The 23,280-nt window shown below is 42.0% G+C and overlaps 1 protein-coding gene across 2 annotated transcripts in view; it reads left to right on the top strand.

Annotated features, from left to right (window-relative positions):
- The first annotated feature begins 769 nt into the window (after positions 1–769).
- Positions 770–23,280, top strand: part of si:dkeyp-72e1.9 (syntaxin-binding protein 4) — a 54,744-nt gene continuing 32,233 nt past the window's right edge. For both annotated transcript variants that reach the window (XM_035616455.2, XM_035616453.2), the window contains exons 1-5: positions 770–1,091; positions 5,687–5,760; positions 19,255–19,350; positions 20,383–20,452; positions 20,562–20,636. In XM_035616455.2, coding sequence (XP_035472348.2) covers positions 1,045–1,091; positions 5,687–5,760; positions 19,255–19,350; positions 20,383–20,452; positions 20,562–20,636 — 362 coding nt within the window. In that variant the 5' untranslated portion in view covers positions 770–1,044. The remainder of the gene's footprint in view (positions 1,092–5,686; positions 5,761–19,254; positions 19,351–20,382; positions 20,453–20,561; positions 20,637–23,280) is intronic.

The raw sequence follows: 23,280 nt of genomic DNA, 5'->3' as shown, positions 1-23,280 counted from the left end.
AGCAGCTGCCTGATATAGAGAGATGTAGTCAGCCAAAAAAACCTTGGTCAACTAAGATAGTACCTTCAACCTGACAGCCTTGTTAACTTAAATGAATTATGAATAAACATGAAGAATAGTCATATTTTCAATTTATTAATGTTCACAGACAATTCCTCAAGTATTAAACACAAAGTTCATGGAGCATCCTCACAAACAAGCTATATTACTGTTTTAGGTTGTATGAGTTCAAAGTTATCATAACTCCAGTAATTTGACTGAACACATGTAAATCAAGGGAGGATTGTGAGACTGAGCGGAATTTACCACTCACCTCTATGGGAACGTTTCTACCGTTATAAAAATATTTTTGACACTGAAAAATGTATTACTTCCAGATGGAACCAGCAGCAATTCAACAGATGCTCACAAGCTTGAATGACAAATGACAGTTGTGATGGATGGCAATTGAGGATTACATTGGTGTTTCTAAATAGCGGGGCACTTTATGCATTAATGTGTTTAAATGCATCTCAGCCCCTTCTGCTCTGTTTCATCCCACATATTTTCTGTTGTGTCATTTACCTTCATGATTGTTTGTTGTTATTCATAAGCTTGATTAAATACACATCCATTTCAATAATATTTTTGCGAGTGAAAATAATTTAATAATAATCCGATACAATGGAGGTATATAATGGACAGCTCTGCTCTTGCTGAGGATAAATCCATTTCTGCTTTTGCAACTTCCATCTCTTGTTTCAAGCAACAAATGTGTTGTCCATGCAGAAGTCGCAGGCAGACGTGTGATGTGTGAGAAAAATATTTTTTCTCTCTCAGTTCTTCTTGTGCCCATTTTTTTTTTTTCTGGATTTTTCGGCGACATTAGTTATGTAAGAGATTAAATGTGTGGCTGAAGGTGGAGGCGTTAGGAGCGGACAGCCTGGTTAACTGGAATTAGACGCTGCCTGGAGACAGGCCATCATGTTGCTGAGAGCTGAAGGCTGAAGGCTGCGGGAGCTCCGACTGACCGTCTCACCGGAGAAGCGGGCTCCATGTTTCAAAATGCCAACCTTCTCAGTCATGTATAAAGGAGCAGTCATCATCAGCAGGTAAAAAAACCCCGATGCAGTCGTTTGCGGGTGGAAACCGGTTTCGACGCTGCTGATGCCTTAACATACTTCGGTCAAGTGTTGAGTGTGTGTTGTAGTGGGGTCGCTGGAGTCGAGTCCACCGCTGCTGTTTGTAGAAAAACAAGTGACACGGAGGGGTTAGGTAAAGTTTGGCTTGGTTCGGTTTGGTTAGCCTACTGTGCGAAGAGCAAACAGGGTTTTAACGAAGTGCAGCTCCCGCTAAGCTGAAAATGTGGTGCAGCAGTTTCTATGGTGTTTGACAAGTGGATGAGAGCTGTGGTGTGAAGGTTGTATCCTGTGTGCGTGAAGACAAATTGGTTGTTTAAAAAACATTCAGACTGCACATTGTGTGTGTGTGTGTGTGTGTGCATGGCGTGTTTTCTCTTGCTGTTGATTTGTGGACCATACCTCTCTATCTGTCGTCAATCGCGCTCTTGCGCTACAATACGCGAAAAGACGGCTGCTTGTGTTTGGTTTGCTTTTACAATTTAGACCTGTGTCTTAGAGTGTCGCCTATATTTGTCACACGGGCTGATGGTCCTTCGAAAAAAAAAGTTAGTATGATGATGGACCATTTCAAATGAAGTGAGGAAATTATTTCTTGGTGATTAGTGATGTCCTATTGATCGAATGTTCCAAATGACGCACCGGGGCATTTCTCTGGCACCTCTCCTCCTGTGGTTGACGGTCTTAAGAATGATTCAGAGAGACAGAATGAGCCAGGTCTGCGGATTTTGTCAGAAACAGGTTCAAATCAGAAGTCCGTTTGAGTGTCAGAGCACATTCCACTGGTGAATTTTAACGTTGAAGCCACAGTTGTATGGATTCTAGGATTCTGTCTTTTAATCCCTTATTTAAATAGCTTATTTACCAGCATAAAATGTATAAAAAGTCTATATTTTAATGTCTAGATCAAACATTGTAAATTCAGATGGATGATGGGTCTTCACTTTTTCCCACTACAAATATGGAGCCAAATTATCATGAAATGGGCGCTGCCATCTTGTGCCAGTGTACTCATATGGAGGCAGAGTCTGCACAGTATAGTGGCCTGTCCGACCAATCATAAGTTTGTCTTAGCTCTTTGTCTTTAGTCCATGTCCCATCTGCTAACATGGAGTGGGCAGTGTTTACCTATACTACAGCCAGCCACTAGGGGGTGATCCAGATGATTTGGCTTTAATGGGTCATTAATCTTGATATACAATCGATGAAGAGCAACAGAAAATGGTTTTTCGTCAATGAAAGTTCAGGCTTACCTAATTAATGGAATTTTGCGCCCCTCTATCAACCATCATATTGAATACTCAAATGGTTTGTTGGAACACCAGAACAGCACAATGAGAACAGATGAGTTTTGTTTATTTTGTATGCTCAATGGCTTTTCCTTTTTTGCACTTCAATGCAACTTTTCAGTGGAAGCTTGGACAACCCACTGGGAGGAAAATATGGCTTGTATGCATAGTCAGAAGACAAATATTAAGAATAATTAATTAATTAATGAATTAATTAAGGAGGAAATCTTGGCTGTTCTTTGTGTTTACAACTCTGTAGATCATCTGTTCAGAAAGTACTCAAGTGAGGGGTATACAGTCTCTGTTTTGAAAAAGGAAATCACCCTTTCTTTCTCACAATAACGCAGTCAACAGTTTTAAAAAGTTAACAGAGGCAAACAGTTAGACTCATGTTGACTATTATATTTCCCGTGTTTCACTTGGAGCTACCTGGATTTTTGAAGTAGAGAAAAATACAGGATTAGTAACTAGAAGAAGGAACAATACTACTGTAAGTCTACGCTGTTCATCCTGTTAATCTCCAGTGTTTTTCATCATCCTTTATAGTGCATAGTCTCAGCAATGGATGTTCTTTAATTGCTACTTGAGCCAATGTTAGATTAAGAGAACTGGGATAAACCAGAGTGGTCGGATCTTGTGCAGCACAGTTACATAAGACTACAATAATTTATGCCAACCTCAACTTCTAGATATTACTGCTTTGTGTAAGCTCTGACCAAAAGTTTTTTATTTAATTATTAAATTTCTATTATTTTGTCTCATCTCAAATGTTGTTGACATTCTGTGGTGCATCTTTTGCACATGCAAATAACTGAAGTCCAGTATCAGAGAAAATATAAAATATAAATATAGAAAATGACTACATCTGTAAACTGTACTTTTTTTAATGAACAGATTATATACATCCCTGAAGAGTTGCTCTTTGTGACTTGCTTGTGTGAATAAGTTAAATGGAAAGATGAATCAGACAGATTTTACTTTGCAATGGAGATAAATTATTGCATCAGGCTGTGTGTTTGTGTTTGTGTGTGTGTGTGTAGATAGATATATTGTGATCCAGAAATGTAATTTACTATTCAAATTTCAACCAAAGATGTGATGGAAAAACAGAATAACAATGGAAATGAACATGTGTGTATGTTTCATAGCACTAGTATCAGTCACTGCATAATTTACAGTCCATTGTGAGGGGGGGTCTACTGATGATTTTCACCATTAATATAGCCTGTGACCTCCATGTGCTTCACAACAAGCAATACTGCGTCACTGCATTGACTATATCAGGCGTGAAATTGTTGCAACTTCACTGCAGCTAAGGCCTGCCTGTAAAAGGCCCATAGCACGTTGTCTTAATTTTTTGTAGATGCCCTCTTAGATTTAATAAGCCGAGGAGCCACACCCAAAGTTTTAACTCTTGGATCAGGACCAGTCCCTGATTCCGGCAAATGAGTGATAAATACTTAAACCAGTCACAGAAAAAATTCATGAGAAATAATTCAAACCCTAGACCAATCACATAAGCCATGTGTTTGCACAAGAGTGTTTTATTTTGTCAAAATGATTAGACAGGAACTGCACTTTTAATTACACAGTGTGTGTGTGTGTGTGTGTGTGTGTGTGTGTGTGTGTGTGTGTGTGTGTGTGTGCGTGTGTATTCATATTTATGTATATACATACATGCACATACATATACTGTATATATACATCACAAGGCCACAAAACAACCAGTTACTATAGCTTTAATGTTGTGGCTGATCAGTATATACAAAGTCAGCCCTCCGCCATTTAATCCTCTTGCATGCACAGTGTAACAACCTCCAGATTAAAGCTTAGCTCAGACTCTTTGTGCAGAGGAGGTCACGACGTCAAGCCAGGTCTTAAGCAAGTCCTCTTAGCTAAATGACAAAACTGGTTAATTGTCATTGCTTTCCAAAACAACCCTATTTTCTGATCTGATCCTCTGCCTGGCTAAAGAGCCGACAGTGCCTGTCAGTGCATTTCAAAATGGATACAAATGACACCTTCAAAATAAGATTCAAAAGCATGTTTTACATAGTGTCAACAGCACAGACTTTTTTCTGTCTCAACAGTGAGAGAATAGCAAAAATTGGATAGGTGGATTTTAACTTGTGTCGCTTGACTACAGTACTGTATGTTGGTATCATGTTTAAAGGGCCCATATTATGCCCCCTTTTACACAAGTTACATTGGTTTTCAGGTGTGTGCACTACATGTCTTTGCCATTCCATGTCAAAACACCTCAAGGATCAAGCCACACAGCCCCCTCCTCTTTCTGTATAAACAGCCCTGTGAGACTCCAGCGCCAAGTGAGCGCTTTCCTACTCACTCCTCGCCCCCCTCCCTTCGTGTTCCGCAAAGCTCCGCCTCGCTCCTCCCCGGGTCTGCTGCGCAACTACGGCGTTGCTGCCAGTAACAGGAGTCAACTTACGTCACTTGACGCCCGGGCTGTGAATGGCTCGTTTACAGACGTCTGCACGGCCAACCCAAACTACGAATCAACGACTCATTGTTTTCTTTTAATTCTCCGTGGGCTGGCAGACACCCCAGATAACCAAATATACGTGGAGGCAGGCTGAAAAGGTGCCTGGAGCATAATATGGGCCCTTTAAGACTACACTGTTCTGAACAGTGTTTGACAGGTGCACAAGCATAATTCAACATAGAGCAAATATTTTCAAGACTGAAACGGTAGACATCACTAGACTTTCCATGTTAGCTGTCTGCTCAAAAAGAGAAAAAGAAGAAGAAATAATCTAGTATTTCTGCACTAGACATGGCACAATCATGACTGTGAAAGCATTATTCTAGCCTCTGATTGGGCAGATTGAGTATTCCTTTTTAGTGTATGCTGGTGCGAAAAACCAGACGCTACAAAGACAGACCAGCAAAATTTTGTCGCAGTGGTGCGACCAGGGAACATTATGAATCGCACGGCACTGATTTTTTGTCCCTCAGTTCTGACGTAGCTAACATTTAATTCACATGACTGATCAGTTTCCATTGTCGGAGTCTCCTACTAAGCTGTTTCGGCTTTGTTGTAGGGCCACAACTCAATAATAGGTCGCAAGGTGATCCCATAAGGCATTCTGGAGCTGCCTTTCGCACGTAATTCTCATTTTCTTTTTTGTGACCTTTTAAATAGTTAGCTTTTTTGACATTTAGATAGAAACATAGCTACTGATAATTCTGTGTTTTACTTATTTGTTTCCTTTTTCTCTCTCCCTCCATCCTCTTCTCCATCTTTTTTTTCTTTTACAGGACACTAATGGGTCCATATGGAGTAGACCGAGCTGTTCATTCCATGGAGTTTACCGACTGTGAGAATGGGCTGGGTAAGTTATGTTGATGTCTCTTCAGTGACTGAAGACAGGGGACATACTTCTGTCCCTTCAACTTACACTTGTCATGGTCGGAAATGTCAGATTCCCCAAACCCAAAGGTTTTCAGGGTCTGGGGACCATCCTCAGCATTCATTAGGTGAGAGACAGGATACACTCTAAACAGGTAACCAGTCTGTCACACAGCTAAGGGTCCATGTGGATGTCTGTGCAGACCCTCACACAAATATATCTGTGACCATGTGGACTGTATGCACTACAAGCACTCTGGCTGTGAATATGCTAGAAAAGCATGTTTGACCCGTTCTTGTTGTTCAGCTAAACCAAGTGGCAAACCACCTTGATGTCACCCACTGGTTTGTAAACTGCCGTTTTGAAGCCTTGAGTTTAGCATTTTGATCATGCCACCTTTTTTTTGCAACAGGCTGTAGAATTGGAAGTTGGGTCTGACTGAGAGCTTGTCCTCTGCGCGCCCACATACACCTTCAACCATGCACATATTGGACGGTACTATGAATCATGTGGTATCCACGCTCCAATGTATACAGTCCTTTATCATCCTTTGACTTTAAATGAGACCATAATTTACAAAATGAACATCATGCTTTATTGAAGAAGACTTGAAACTTAAGACTGAGACCATAAACTCCTCAGGAATATGTTTACGTTACAATCAAGTGAGAAGAAGAGTCATTTCTCATAGACTTCTATAGAAACTGACTTTTTATTGTAATCAGTGGAGTTGCCCTCTGCTGGTGATTCCAGAGAATACAAGCATGTCCGAATTTGCTCCATTTTCCGGACGTGGTGATTATGTTCATTTTTCTATACAGTCTAAGAGCTAAACACAACAAGGATCTCCATGTGATATGGCATTTAATTGGTCAAAAAAAACACAGACATGCACGTGATAAAAGTGCACAGAACAGTATTTGCGAGCTGAAAAAACATTCTTGGAGGTCTGAGGTCCTGCAAAGCTCAACCTTCCCTACGAGCTTGCAACTGCTTGAGTTGAGTCTCAAACACTTGAGACTGAGATTTTGGAGGCGAGGACAGTCGCTGCTGTCTACACTCTTTTGATTGGTCACTTTTAACACCCATCTTCTCTGCCAATTGTGGACATCTGTGATTACATTTTTATTAGTCACAATATTTGGATAATTAAAGTCATATTATGAATATGTATGAATGGCATTTCATTTTCGATAGTTGATATTGAAATTATGACAAGAAATAACTGCCTTGTACAAATTTTGAGTTTTGGAATGAAAACACGATGCCACACACTTATCCTTCATAGTGCAATATATTAAATCAAAACAGTTAATTCATGTTATGAAAGTCCAAATCATATTTCTTACAGCTTAAACTAACAACATGATACATAGTTTCACACCATCATCCCCCACTATCTGGCAACTGAGCCTGATTTTGAATATCTGGCACAATGTAAGTCCTACCTTTAAAGCGATTTTCTCTGCAGAGTAGGTTTCCTTGCTAAGTATCAGTGTTTCTGCCTGTGAGGGGAAGTGGGTCATGTGGCAAAGCCCTAACCCACTTAACACAGCTGGGTTAAGAATGCAGGAGCTGCTGTTGTTGTTTTTATCCGTACTCCTCTTCCACGCCACCACTCTGTTGGAACATGTGCCTATGCAAGGACAAACAGCTCATATGCGTGAATGCAATTACAGTCACACTGTAAAATATGCTGTAAAATTCCCCCGTTGTGGCACCAATATAAGAATATCTTAAGTCGAGGGACTTAAAAAAGCACTGTAAAGGCAAACAGTGTCCTAACTTAAATCAAACACAGCATTTAACTTAATTTATACTAGTCTTTTAATTTTCCTTATTTACTTTTTTCTATACTTTTTGCCCACATACTTGTTTTTAATTTAATAATATGCATTCGATTTTCTGAGATTCTGAGCTGAGCTTCCCAGCATGCTTTGAGGCCATGTGTTTACGGTAAAATTGTGTTCTAAATCATTATAGATGTTAAATTGTACATCAGTGATTGTGAACTTGTTGTACAACATAAATCATTTGGTCGCTCGTGAGATCATCCCTCATCTCGAGATCTTATCTCAGTGATTTATAATTCTACGTGTCGGGCGGTTTGCCAGACACAGATTAAACAATGAATGGTCCAAATTGAAAGCTCTGGCACATGCTAATACAGAAGTGCCTGGAAAAGAGTATATAATTGGTGGAGTGACAATTTCATTTTCTTGATTAATTCCTATCATACAAATATGGGTTCATTCCAATGTCAGAAGAAGCAAAGCATTTAAAAATGCAAATAAACAAGGGTGAAAAGTTAAGATGACTGGCATAATTTTTGAATAACATTATAATCATATAAACACTCACTGAATATAATTGTGTTGGATGAGTTATATACCCCATTTAAACCTGGTATCAACATGAATTGTGCGTAATTTGATTGCAGTTGGATACAATTCAATTCAATTTTATTTGTATAGCACCAAACCACAACATACATTGTCTCAAGGCACTTAACATAGTAAGGTCAATATTACAATATTACAGGGAAAACCCAACAAATCCCACAATTAACTAGCACTTGGCGACTGTGGATGAGAAAAAACTCCCTTTTAACAGGAAGAAATCTCTGACAGAATTGGACTCAATTGTGGTCATCTGTCTCGACCGGTTGGGGTGAGAAGAAAAATGGAGACAGGAGAGGTGGGTAGAAAAATGGGGAGACAGAAGGAGAGAAGAACAGTTGTACAACCGCCGTTTTAATCTCTACCAGACTGATGATAGCGAAAATAATACTGACACTCAAAATGCATGATGTTATTAATAATAGTAATGATAATAGTAATAATAATAATAACAATAATTTGGTTTGGATCCTGCAACTCTGGAGTTGGATAAGGGGAAAACAGAGTTAGTGACATGTAATGTAAATACATGGGGGAAGAGAAAGAAGAGGGGGGGGGGTTGCTCTTGATATAAGTTCCCCCAGCAGTCTTGGCCTACAGCATAATAACAAAAAAATTGTTGAGTAAACACCTGAGAAGCTCTAACTAAAAGCCTTATCAAAGAGGAAGGTTTTAAGCTGTCCTAGAGACTTGTTTCATTTGCGAGACAAAGGATATGTCCTGGTCAAAGATAACTCCAAGGTTCCTCAGAGTAGAGCTGGAGGCCAAAGTTATGCCATCTAAGGCCCCGTTTTCACCTGGCAGTAACATCTGACCTGAGTGATCTTATCACAAGTGGACAGCTCTCAGTACATCTGTTCTCCCCTGGCAGCAGAATGTGTCTCCACATGCGTCTTCAGTGACACTTGTGATCTGATTTCACTTACCCACTCTGTATGTAAATCAACACGTACATCATTTCCTTTTGCAAACGACCAAAGTGGGGTTTTTTTTTTACAAAATAATAAAATATGCAAAAAAACTAATCAAATGCAAAATGAATCAGTCGGGGGGAGAGATGTCATGCTCACACCACACATGCTCCCCGCTCTTTCTCGCAATTTTTTATTTCACTCTGGTGACCAACTCCTTTCCCTTCCTAAACAGCGGCACATAACACACAGAAAGGTCTACTTTGCCTTGAGACACTGCAGCATTTATTAACAGACAGACTGAGGGATCGTGGGAAAAGGGTCTTAGTCAGGGAGGTGACCAAGATCCCGATGGTCACTATGACAGAGCTCCAGCGTTTCTCTGTGGAGAGAGGAGAACCTTCCAGAAGGAAAACCATCTCCGCAGCACTCCACCAATCAGGCCTGTATGTAGAGTGGCCAGACGGAAGCCACTCCTCAGTGGCACATGACAGCCCGTCTGGAGGGTTCATTTTCCAACTGGACAACGACACTAAGCACACAGCCAAGATAACATAGTTGTGGCTACAGGACAACTCTGTGAATTTCCTTGAGTGGCCCAGACAGAGCCCAGACTTGAACCCGATTGAACACCTCTGGAGAGATGTGAAAATGGCTGTGCACCAACGGTCCCCATCCAACCTGAAGGAGCTTGAGAGGTCCTGCAAAGAAGAATGGGAGAAACTGCCCAAAAATAGGTGTGCCTGGCTTCTGGCATCATACTCAAAAAGACTTGATGCTTTAATGAGTGTCAAAGGTGCTTCGACAAAGTATTAGCAAAGGCTGTGAATACTTGTGAACATATTTTCGTTCTATATTTTAAATAAATTTGAAAAACGTTTCAAACAAACTTTTTTCCCTTTGTCATTATGGGGTAGTGTGTGTAGACTTTATAGGGAAAAATTAATTTAATCAATTTTGGAATAAGGCTGTAAGATATCAAAATGTGGAAAAAGTGAAGCGCTGTGAATACTTTCCGGATGCACTGGTATATAAAGTGAAAAGTATCCCAGCACAGAACTTTGTGGAACTCTATGACTAACTTTTGTTTTAATGGAAGATTTGTTAATCTATCAGATAAGTAAGACCTAAACCGTTTGAGTGCTGTTCCTTTAATCGCCATGTATTCTAGTCTCTATAATATGATTGTGTGATTAATGGTGATAATTACAGTACTTAGATCTAATAGGACGAGAATAGAAACATGTCCACTGTCTGAGGCCATGAGAAGGTTGTTGGTAACCTTCAGCAGTGCTGTTTCTGTACTATGATGTTTTATAAATCCTGATTGACAATCTTCAAGGAACCTATTCCTGTGTAAATAGTCACATTACTGGTTAGCAACAGATTTTTCAAGGATTTTAGCGATAAGGAGATGTTTGATATGGGTCTATAATTATCTAAGATATCTGGGTCTAGACTCGGTTTTTTGATCAGAAGTTTAACTACTGCCACCTTAAAGGCCTTTGGTATATAGCCTGTTAATAGAGATAAATTGATCTGATCTAATATAGAATTATTGATTAAAGGTAATACATCTTGAAGGAATAGGATCTCAAAGACAGGTTGATGGCTTGGATGAAGTGACCAGTGAAGTCAGCTCAGACAGATCTATAGGGGAAAAGCAATCTAAATTTACAGTAAATTAGGCGATACTGTTGGTTCTGAGGCTACTGTGTTGGACAGTGTGTCTGTTCTATTAGTGGGAAGAAGCTGATTAATTCTTTCTCTGATGGTAATAATCTTCTTAGTAAAGAAGCTCATGAAATCATTGCTACTAATGGTGCGTTTGCATCATTCCTGCGAAAGTTTTCCCGTTCAATCCCTTCCACTTTCTCCGACAAACCTCATCTGAACAAATACACGCAGACAAGGACACATAAACAAACAAACACACACACACACACGTAAACATGAGCTGTTGAAGGAAGAAAAGGCAGACGGGAGTGCTGCTGGGGAAGCTACAAAAAGTGGTTGTGCTAAGTAGCTAGCTAGCTAGTGTCCAACTTCCTCGTTCACTTTCTGCCGAGCCCTCTCCTTCTTCACCCGGTCACGATACAAATATCAACCTGGTCTGGCGGTGCACACACAGCGACAGTAGTTATTCTCCATTCCTGATGCAATGACAGGCTATCTGACAACAGGTGACGGAGGGAGGATCTCAACGCTCATTGGCTATCGCGTCACGAATATTTCGCCCGAGTTCAAATATTTCAAATCGAGCGATGTACGCCCTGCGAATATCGCCTGATTCGCAAATTCAGTAAAGTTATTGTCTATTAGTGAATGAAAGGCAGAACTAAGACTGTCATTGGCAACATCTACATGATGTTAAAAATCACCCACTAAATTACTTAATTTGTGCTAAGCACCAACTCAGATAAAAAGTCTGAAAATTCAGATAAAAATTAAGGGCCTGGAGGAGTATATACAACGACAGGATAACTGTTTGTTAACATTTCCAGCTTGGGTGTATGAGGCCAAGAGTAGGACTTTCAAATGAGTTAAAACTATGTTTAGGTCGAGGGTTGAGTAACAACGCTGAATGGAAAATTGCTGCTACCCCTCCTCCTCCTCCTGTGGTACGCGGAATATGATTATTACTGTGTGTTGATTAATTTAAACTAACATATTCTTCTGGCTGTAGCCAGGTGTCAGTCATATAGAAAAAAATCAATGTGATGACAGTACAGGTGCACCCAAGATGCACAAATTGTGATCCATCAGCTAAACCACCTCTGGAGGTGGTCAGGGACATATAGTGACCACGTTGAACATTGAAGTGTCCATTCAGTTGTATTTTCAATTGACAACTACGTGGGTGGAAATAAAAATCACCAGTGAGGTTTCAGCAGTTAGGCAGCTACCAGCCAACACAGGAAGCAGTCAGCTGAGTGCATGTATATGTGCAGATCTATTACACAGTGAGACAAACTGTTCATGTCACCTGCAGGGCTGCATGAAGCCACTGTGACTGCACTGTAAACACTATTGTACAGCTAACACACTCCACCGTAAGGCGAGAAACAAAGATTTTTTTTTTCATGCCCTGTTTAATCTTGAGATTTTGGGCTGTTTTGCGTAACATGTTTTATTTTAGACTTCAGCTTAATGCTAATGACCTAAAGGAGCAGTCATTTAAATCTTTTAGATTTCAGTTGTGACAAGAACTGAGTGAGGTTCAGTGAAACATCTACACATGTAGCTGCGATGGCCACACTATAAATGATTTCTGTAAATTTACAGCAGGATTTCAACAGTATTAACCAGTTATTTGTTAAAACAGCACTTTACTGTTAATAAAAATGACAATCTGTAAAATTACACTATATTGATGTGTTTTTTACAGCAAAATGCTGTATTGATAAAATACAGCACTTTACTGCAGAGTAACTTAAATAACAGTGTCATACAGTATTTGTTGCATTCTGGGAAGAGAAAATTTACCAGCACATGAGGAGATGGGATCCATTGTTTTCTTCATCTATCCCCATCTGAATTATTTGGTGAGTATCAATTTTACTTAATCCATAAATCAGTGAAACGTCTATCAGTGATGTTTCCAGGTTGTTTGCATCATCAAAAATGTGCATGTGTCATCATAGATGGATTAGGCAGCTAGCTACAGTTTCATACACTGCTTAGTCTGACAACATAAGCTCATTTTTAGTCTTTACAGTGTAAACCCATGAAAACCACTACATCAGTTGAAGCAACTTGAAGCCTTTCATTCATGCTGTTATTCAGTGGAAGAAGTTTTGCACAACTTCACTTTTACATAGAGTCTTAAGAAACACTATAGTTTTTCAGGCACTAAATTGGAATAAACCCTGAGAGAGGAACCAAGGCTGGATGGGGCAAAGTCAGAGGTGGTTTGAGAGGACCAGAAGTCCGTCAATCCTCTGCCATCGTTCAACTCTTGGACTTATGCACTTACACTTAAGTATACTTGTTAGAGCCTGAATGTACAGTTTATATTTGGAATTTTGAATTTTAATTGTTTTGATACAGCATTATATTGACCAATGTTTTGTACCAGGTCTTTGTTAGTACTTGTTTAATATGCAGTTGTTCTGCATGTGCAGTTTACAAAGTTTTATTAAAATAAAAAGTAAAAAACAAAAAGAGGTTGTGATTTATTTGATTTGAAAATCTGTGATTTAGCTCTGCACTTTCAAAGAACATTTTGCTGTGGCATCAATTGCTGTGTTGTAGCCAGATTTTGGGAGGACTTGTAACGAACCAGTTTAGACCCAAACGCGAGACACACGTAGCTCAGTCGGTAATCAACTTTATTGTGGAGAACACAAGCAAGGCTCAGAGTCAGGAGCAGAAGGTAGACGTCTTTTCCGGGATCGTGGCGAGATGGGAAGGTCGGGGACAGCAGGCAGAGGTCTTTACCGGGATTCAGGCGAAATGGGGAAACCAGGGACAAAGGCAGGGTCTGAGAGAGAATCCCCCCTACTCCTATGTCCGAGGCATCCATCTCCACCACAAACTGGAGGTCCGGATCCGGAACTTGGAGGATAGGAGCAGAGGTGAATTGTTTCTTGAGAGTTTGAAAAGCCTCCCCGGCGGCTGGGGTCCAGGTAAAGGAGACCTTGGAGGAGGTAAGGGCTGTGAGGGGAGCGGCAATGGTGCTGTAATTCCGGATGAAGCGCCGGTAAAAGTTTGCGAATCCCAAGAACCTCTGTAGCTGCTTCCTTGAGTCCGGAACCGCCCAGGAGGAGACCGCAGAGACCTTTTCTGGGTCCATCTCTACCGTCCCCTAAGCCACGATGTATCCTAGGAAGGAGACGGTTGGAGCGTGGAACACGCATTTCTCCGCCTTTACAAACAGTGAATTCTCCAGGAGTCTCTTGAGAACTGCTTGGACATGGTGGACATGCTCTTCTTGTGACTCAGAGTAAATTAGGATATCGTCCAGATAAACAAAAACATAGCGGTTGAGCATGTCCCGGAGAACGTCATTAACCAGGGCCTGGAAAACTCCTGGAGCGTTAGTAAGTCCGAAAGGCATAACGAGATATTCGTAGTGTCCTGACGGGGTGTTGAAGGCCGTCTTCCACTCATCCCCTTCCCTGATCCGTACCAGGTGATAGGCGTTGCGGAGGTCGAGTTTGGTGAAAATGGTGGCTCCTTGCAGCAACTCGAAGGCGGAAGAGATGAGGGGAAGGGGATAGCGGTTCTTTATGGTTATATCTTTGAGTCCCCGGTAATCAATGCATGGCCGCAGTGTCTTGTCCAGGAAAAATCCTGCCCCTGCTGGTGAAGAGGAGGGACGAATGATGCCTGCAGCCAGAGAGTCATTTATATATGTTTCCATGGCCCCCCTCTCTGGAGCCGACAAGGAAAACAGGCGTCCCCTGGGTGGAGACGTGCCGGGTAGCAGGTTGATAGCGCAGTCATACGGCCGATGGGGAGGTAAGGCGAGAGCCCTCGTCTTGCTGAACACCTCCCGGAAGTCGTGATACACCGACGGGACCCCCACCACCTCTGGAGTCGATTTGGTAGCAGTGGTGCGCCGAGAAACGTCCGCTCCCTGGAGACACACCTGATGGCAGGAAGGGTTCCACCCCAAAGTGGCACCCGTGGCCCAGTCCAGATGCGGGTTGTGTCGGCGTAACCATGGATACCCCAAAATCACTGGGATGCATGGAGACGACAAAATATGAAACTGCACCGTTTCGTGGTGGTTGCCGGACAGGAGCATATGGATAGGAGCAGTCTGGTGAGTAACTGTCCCCAGCAGGTGACCATCCAGCGCGTGTACTGCCACTGGTCGAGGAAGCAGAACCCGATCGATCCCCAATTGCTGTACGAGCCCCTCGTCCATAATGCTGGCGTCAGCCCCAGAGTCAATGAAGGTTGACAGTGCGTGAGAGCCCTCCGGGAGGAACAGCTTGATGTGAAACAGGGGTCTCTTCTCCTGGAAGGCTTTAATGGAGGTATGGCTCACCAGCACCTTCCTACTTACTGATGAGCCCTGGCTTTTACCGGACAACGGGACACGAAATGTCCAGGCCGACCACAGTACATGCACAACTTGGACTGCATGCGATGCTCCCGTTCCTGCGGGGTGAGCCTGGATCGACCGAGCTGCATCGGCTCCGCCTCCTCGACCCGCGCTCCTGCCGGTGAAGAAGAGCCGCTGGCGGGAGAAAAAGCCCGACTCTGAGGAGGATGCGTTGCCATGCTCAGCTTCCTCTCCCGTCGTCTTGCCTGCACCCGGGAATCCATCCGGTTCGCCAACCCGATCAGTTCATCCAGCGTCGGTGGGATCTCGTGTGACACCAGGCCGTCCTTGATATAATCCGCGAGACCGTGCAGAAAAACGTCGCGGAGGGCCGGGGAGTTCCAGTCGCTCTGGCGAGCCATGGTGCGAAAATCAATGGAGAAGTCCGCCACAGACCGGTCTCCTTGACGCAGGCTCATCAAACCCTGTGCCGCCTCTGAGCTGGCATCTCCCACGCCGAACACCTTACGGAGCTCCTCGGAGAATGCCCGGAACGAGGAGCATGCGGGGGTCTGGCGGTCCCACTCAGCGGTTCCCCAGAGCCGAGCTCTTCCCGTCAGGTGGGTAATTGCGAACGCCACCTTAGCATCCTCTGAAGCGAAGGTGTGGGGTTGTAGGTGGAACAGAAGCGTACAGTTCGTTAGAAATGCCCCACATGTGTTGGGATCGCCGTCGTAGCACTCCGGAGTGCCGACACGAACCTCCGGAACCTCTCTGGCCGGAGCTGGAACCGGAGCTGGAACCGGAGCTGGGGCCGCCGCTGGTGTCGGCAAAGTCAGCTGCGTTAGCACCGCTGCGACCTGCTGCATCTGCGTAGCTAACCTGTCCAGCGCCTGTGCCTGGTGCCAGGCTGCCTCCTTGTGTCGCTGAAGAACGCCTTCAATCCGCTCGAACCGATTGGCAGGTGTCGGTGCGTCCGCTGGGTCCATGTCTGGCCAGATTGTACTGTAACGAACCAGTTTAGACCCAAACGCGAGACACACGTAGCTCAGTCGGTAATCAACTTTATTGTGGAGAACACAAGCAAGGCTCAGAGTCAGGAGCAGAAGGTAGACGTCTTTTCCGGGATCGTGGCGAGATGGGAAGGTCGGGGACAGCAGGCAGAGGTCTTTACCGGGATTCAGGCGAAACGGGGAAACCAGGGACAAAGGCAGAGTCGTAACCAGGGCTGAGACGATACAGGGAAGTCGGGAGCAGAACCAGAGTCGAAACCGGGAGATCCGTCCGTGGGTAAATGCTGGAAAGTCTGACATGGAGTACAAAGAACAATCTGGCGGTGAGTAACTGAGTGAGAGGAGGTTAAATACAGACCTGATTGGTGATGAGCTGCAGCTGCGGGGCCAGGTGAGGTGATGAGGTGGGTGTAGCTGATTGCTCGTGCGGGACAGAGGGGAGGTGACGTGGGAACCTACTGGGCATGACGGTGGCTGACTGTGACAGGACTTTAAAACCAGTGAGGTCTATTTTAGTGTCTTTCTTAGGTAAAAAAGAATTGTATTTAAAAAAAAAGTAAACGGTCAGTCAGTCAACTGTAAGGTACTGTCAAATTTTAAAAAAACAGCCAGCTAGTCAGTTGACTGTAAAATACTTTGAAAATAATCAAAAAACTAGTTCATACCGTATTTTTGAATAACAGTACAACACTGTAAATTTTAGTAACGGTAGATACATGTTAATTTACATTAACATAATGGCAACCCTGCTACCGGCTGATTACTGGTTTTTTTTACAGGGAAAACATTTAACAGTGCACGGTACAGTCGCATGAGTTACAATGCAGCTGTAAACTGTCAGGATTCCCTTTCCAGACTGTAGTTTAATACCACCACAATCTTCTCTTTTTCATCTATCTTTTGTTTTTGTATTAGTGGACCTGTGCAAATGAAGTGTGAAATGATGTTACATGAGCCCGATAAAGCAATCATATCTCAATGTGGACACTGGAGACATATTAATACCAGGTGTAAAGGGCGTATTCGAGTTAGTAGAGTGAATGATGTTCGTTCTGTGTAATAGTGCAGACTTATAAATAAGATTGCATCGTAATGAACATGATTACCGTGCAGTAATGAGTCCAGTATACAGTACTATAAGGGGGCCTGCACAAACAGACTATACTGTTTTGATAATGACTCAGAGATATCTTCATAAAGAGCTTATTTACAGGTGATCATTCTGCAGTGCTTAACTTGTTGATATGTTGCTGGATTCTGTTCCAGTCGCTGTAAAAATGCAATGGATTTGGGTGGGTTTGTTTCTGAAACCTATCATTTGAAGTTAAATAAGTCACAGGTAAAAAAGAAAGTTTGACTAAGTCAACAAGAAAATTCTCATCTAAGTCATCAATTGCCACCGTAGCGAAAGAGTGAAACAATGATTTTAAGCAGCTCTGCTGTGCACACTGCAGCAAACAGTCCTCCTGTCGGTCCTACACCGAGGACAGCAAGTGCTAATCCCTTTGTTATTACAGCTGAAAGCTGTATCACCTCAGTGTGTGGGCAGAAGAAGGTTTTCATGATGAAAATAATCTCCGTCACAGTTCATTTTGTCAACATGATGGTAGAATCTGCAGTGTTCTTTAAAGAAGCACATTCTCACATAACCAAAAATCACTGTTTTTATCATATGATTTGTAATAAATCATTTAAAGAAGAAAGTCTTTTTCAAACTTGATCTAACGGACCTTGTAAAGATCTGTTGGAATATTTAATCCCTGGGTGGCAACATGCCCTTGACACATTACAAGCAGGACATAACAAAATGTGGTGCTGAATAAGAGGAGGAGAGGCTTCTCTTTTTATATTTGCTCCAGCTGCTTATGCGTTAGAATTATGTCTTTCTTATCTGATGGTAGGCAGGGGGAGGAGAATGCTTTGAGGCTGACAAAAGAACAAGAAACTGTTTTCCTCAGAGAAGAGCAAGAAGGGAGGAAAGACTGAGATGAGGAACTTTGCAAACCCATTTTTCCAACAGGAGATAATTAACATGCACCCCTTCGCTCCAGACCCAATTAGTGTTACCATTTTGTCTCTGCAGGCCAACGGCAGCCTAGAGCTAAAGGAGCCCACATCCAATAGTTAAATTAGGTAGACTTTAACAGAGACGCTTCAGTGATCCAGAATGTATGTGTTTTGTTCAATGTGAGCAAGAATATTTTAGGTGAATATATAGAATAATTTGGTCCATTGGTTGATATGCTCATTCAATCTTTCACACACACACACACACACACATACTGTAAAAGTAGAATTGTTGACGTAATAAACTGAGAGCTGAGTGCATGTACGTGCAGATCTATTCCACATGCTGTGTTTGTCAGCTGCATGGCTCCATGAAGCCACTGTGACTGCCCTGTATACACTATTGCACAGCTAACACACTCCTTAAGGCGAGAAACAAAGTCTAATTTCATGCACTGTTTAATCTTGAGATTTCGGGCTGTTTTGCGTCCGTAAAATGTTTTATTTTAGACTTCAGCTTGATGTTAATGACCTATAGGAGCATTCATTTTAAATCTTTTTGATTTCGGGTGGGACAAGAAATGAGTAAGGTGCTAACCCTAACCCTAACCCATAAATCTCGCTGAGCTTTTAGATAATGGTATCATATTGTTGAACCTGAAGGAAGCAATGCTTACCCCAAGGATTTTATTCTGTGGTCTCAATGACACACTACATGCTGTCAGAGACAGGACTTATCTACAGTGTGATATTAGTGAAAAGTTACCACGATAGTACGTGGACCATTTTACATGCTTTTTTGTGCTGTGTGGTCGAAAAGGAGCAGAGAAGAGATGTCTTTGTTGATGATTCCACAATGTCTGTGAACCATTGTTGCCGTTTTGTGGGCAGCAGCAACCATTTTTGTTTACAAAAGTCACTTCTCTCCACGTCATGGTATAAATCCCAACCATTTCCAGATGATCGGTTGTCTTGGACCGGTAAGATTGGATCGGAGGGGAATCACTTTCCAATGGAGGGGATCCAGACCGTAGTCTGGCAGAGCAAATGAAATGAGCTCCCGGAATTTGTCTGGCTCCCACGCTATTAGTGTGTAGGATAAAAGTAAAAACTGTGGGAAACCTTTATAGGATTTTTTCTTTTTCCAACAGGAATTAAAGTTATCGGTGGAGTGAAGGAGCTAACTGGAGAGGAGTATGGAGTATACGTCAAACGGATTTTACCAAGTGGCCTTGCTTCAAGTGATGGTAAATACTCAAAGTCGTCCAGACGTCCCTCACCCCAGAAATATTTTCCTTATCCTCCTCGTGGTTGCTGAGACGAGATCAGATATTTAATCTCTCCAGTGTGTCTACCCTGAGGTTTCCTACCAGTTGGACATGCCTGAAAAACGTCCAATGGAGGGCAGTAAAGAATTACACAAGCTTTGTGTTCAGCACCATATCTGCTTAATTAACCCATAATGGAACCAGAATGTAAGAGTCAAATCGATTTTTCATGTTGATTTAGTCACATAACTATTGTCTGGAAAAATGCTGGGGACTGCAACATCTGACATTAGGTGTGAAGATCATACAGTCAGATCAGCAGGCTCTGCTACACAAACTTTACTCCATTGGAGCCCTGACAGCTCTTGTATCATATTTGCATTGGAACAAGTATGTTGCATGAAAAAATACCCCATACAACAACATTTAGAACCTGAGCTAATTTGCCAGATCTGTCCTGGGCTGGGCCTTTAAAACACATGAAAATCGAAAACAAACTAAAAAATACATACAGGACATGCACTAAGAACAAAACTGTTATGGCTGGTGGTGAGTTTCGACTCAGGCTGTGGGATGAAAGGAACAACAGTTTTTTTGTAATTGTGCAAAATACAGAGCAGAGGCAACCAGGTGGTTGCTGCGCTGATACTCACGGTACGGTGTGTGTGGCGTGGAGCGAGGCAGCACAGGAGGAGAGCCAGCTGACAAACGCTGGCCTTAGAGTGAGAATGTGCAGGTTATAACTCGATCCAATCCAGGTCTCTGAAGAGAAGAGAATGTAAAGTTAAATTCACTAACAATAGGTCACAAGAAAAACTAAGTTAACTACTGAGCTTAGTGGCCGATGATCTCTCTACTGTAGAACTGGTACAATAATCTGGCGACGTGTCTCCATGAGGTCGGTGTCTTTATACTGCCAGGGATTATAACCAGGGATAATAACTATTATATATAATAATGACTAAACTTCAAAACTTCACTGATTGACAGGCTTTCCTTTACGTCTGTCAGGAAACTTGCTGCCAGGGGACCAGATCTTGGAGGTGAACGGGGACAGTCTAGTAGGAGTCACAAGTGAAAGGTAATGTTGTAAAAATATAAGTCCTCTCATCTTTGATTGAACCACATGATTGACTCAGGTGATGCTGTTGCAACAGTGTAAGTGATTTTTTTGTGTCTTTGTTTCACAGAGCTGTGGATATCCTGAGAGCAGCTTCAGCAACCAATCACATGCGCCTTCTCATAGCCAGAGATGAGGAGGCAAAGTAAGCACATGTCTGTGTATACTCTACTGTACACTGATTCAGTGGCGCATCGGTTCTATATTCAGTAATCAAGATCCATATATTTTATTATTTCTCTCCAAACTATAAAATTGAGTCGCAGACTTTATGTAGTAAACTATGAATCCAGAATTGAATTTTTAATTCAAGTATTTGTTGTGTTTATTCTCAACTAGCATAATGAGTAAAGAGATTGACACTTGACAATATCTGCATCTTGTTGGTTTGTGGTGTGTTATTGTGATAGTACAGATGTGATTTTAGCACAAATTCACACAATAAACTACCGACAAATCCATGTGCTGATCATGGGAACTGTGGAAAGTGATATATAGTTAATAATGCAGTATCATCTGGTATCTGGATCAGCACATTAAAACAGACATGTTCCAGCAGTACCACAATAAGAATTTATTGAAATGTAGTTGGATGCAAATGTGACTCAAATTTTAAATGAATTTCCGGAATTTCAATGAACGTGCATGTCCATTCACTACTATTGTATTGTGAATATTTGGAGTTGCCACATCAAGATAAACATGAGGTAAAACCTTTGCAGAAACACAGGACACAAGTAGGCAATGTACTGTGGGAACTGTGGAAAGTGATATATAGTTAAAAATGCAGTATCATCTAGTAACCTTGGCAACATACATTCATATTAGAAAGTGACTGTAGAGAAACAGTCAAAGCTTAAATGATAGAAAACCATGGACATTTGTGTTAGTTTCATGTGTTAATGTGAAGAAGGTCCCAGTCTCCTCATCATCGTTGACCTGATATTTTCATCTCTTTACTGGATCTTTGATCCACATGCTTTGTGTATGTTAGAGTTTATTAATGAAGTCTGCCTCCAATGCGCATAATCACATTTTGTGTTTATTGGTACACCAACTTTTCCACCTCAGCCTGGCCTAAAAGCTTGAATATGTGGTATATGGACTAAACAAAACAATCTCATATTCAGTGGAGTCTTTTGTGGCACCAGGGAATACAAACAGTTAGACGACACTCATGCATGCATTGCTTCAATGGTTCAGATGGTGGGTGTGCCTGATGCATAGTGCAACTGTCATAACAACAACAACCAATAATAGCAACCTTTCGTGCTAATCTGCTGTCCATGGCTTCGTTAGTGCATTGTGTCAGTCACCACACCTTGATTTTCCCCTATGGTCCATGACACACTAATGATACTGTAATGACATGGCAGAAATGACATTACCCAGAGGCTGGTAAGTATTAATGTTCAACCAGCTTTGTGGTTGTACCACAACCAGCTTGGGTGAAAACAAGGTCAGTAGCAGCTGTCAGCATCACAGAGCGCATCTTCCTTCCAAATCCTCTTCAGACAGCAGCATCCTACAAAGGTAGTGGTGGATTTGCATATTTAAATGTGCAAGACTGAAATGCTGCACCTCAGCAGTTAGAGTACCAGTAAGGGTAATAGCGTTGTGATGCAGCCACGAGTAACAGTTAGAATTTACTGGGCAAATGTCAGTGTCATTTATTGTGTAATTTCAAGATGATTATTACTCTTATGTCGTGATGGATGTGGTGTCAGTGGTTAGGTGTCCCCCCCCCCTTCCCCTCCAGGTCTTTGTGTTGCATGCAAATAGAGTGACAGCACACCCAGGGAGGGGAGAGAGCTTACCCAGGGCAGAGCTCCTGACAAGATGAGCCGTGTGTGTTAATCTGTGCTCCGTGTTTTAACTACCCTGTAGCCCAGAGTAGGGTGGGATTATTCCTGTCTGTCTGTAAATGCAAGTCAAAACTAGCTTTGCAATAGCTTTGCACAAATATTATAAGAAAATAAAATAAACGCTTTATCATCATCCACACCTCAAGTCGGTTTCATACTGTAGATTATGGAAATGTTAAAGATAGACATTTTTCTAAACCTACATACATCGTCTCATGAAATTAAATGTACAAAAAGTCACAATTACACCTCACCTCACATACGACAGTTTACGATAGCTGCGTTTTAGCATGAAGTAATTTTTCTTCCACTTAAAATACCCCATTGCCTTCTGAGAAATACAAAACAGATAGAATTCTATAGTTGTGAAATAGTCAAAACTAAGGACTGAGTGAGACAGTTTAAGTGTGTCAGATTATGAAAAGTGCTTCATTGTTCTGATTATTTCCATTCATGTCAATGTGAAATGAATGGGCCTGCCCCCCTGGTGGGCAACTTTAACCCAGTCATCTTTTGTCGCTGGTTACGAAAGAGCTGCAGCCTGAGGTTATCTTTTTGTGCTGTCCAAGAACAATTTGTGTCCTTATTTACTGTGGAGCCAATGGGACCGCTTATCATAATCTGCTTAGAAACAGCAAATTCAGAAAATCCTTCACAAGGGATGTCATATTGTTGTGTTGTAGATGACAATATTCTAGCAAAGAAAAGGAAGCAGATACATTGTTTCCTGTCAGTGTATACTGTTGTGAAACTGTGTTTCTATTTGTAATTAATTTACTGAGTCAAAGATAATCAGAATGTAATTGATGTCAATATGATAATTGCATGATTTCATCTGACAGGGTGCTGGTCAGTGACCTGTATATATATCAATGGATTTATGCAGATGAATCAATTCATAATCATGTGCAATGGGTTAATTTA

The sequence above is a fragment of the Scophthalmus maximus genome, chromosome 17 (assembly GCF_022379125.1).
Source record: "Scophthalmus maximus strain ysfricsl-2021 chromosome 17, ASM2237912v1, whole genome shotgun sequence".
Classification (NCBI taxonomy): Eukaryota; Metazoa; Chordata; class Actinopteri; order Pleuronectiformes; family Scophthalmidae; genus Scophthalmus; species Scophthalmus maximus.
The sequence above is the reverse complement of the archived record's forward strand: the minus strand, read 5'-3'. Positions and strand labels throughout refer to the sequence as shown.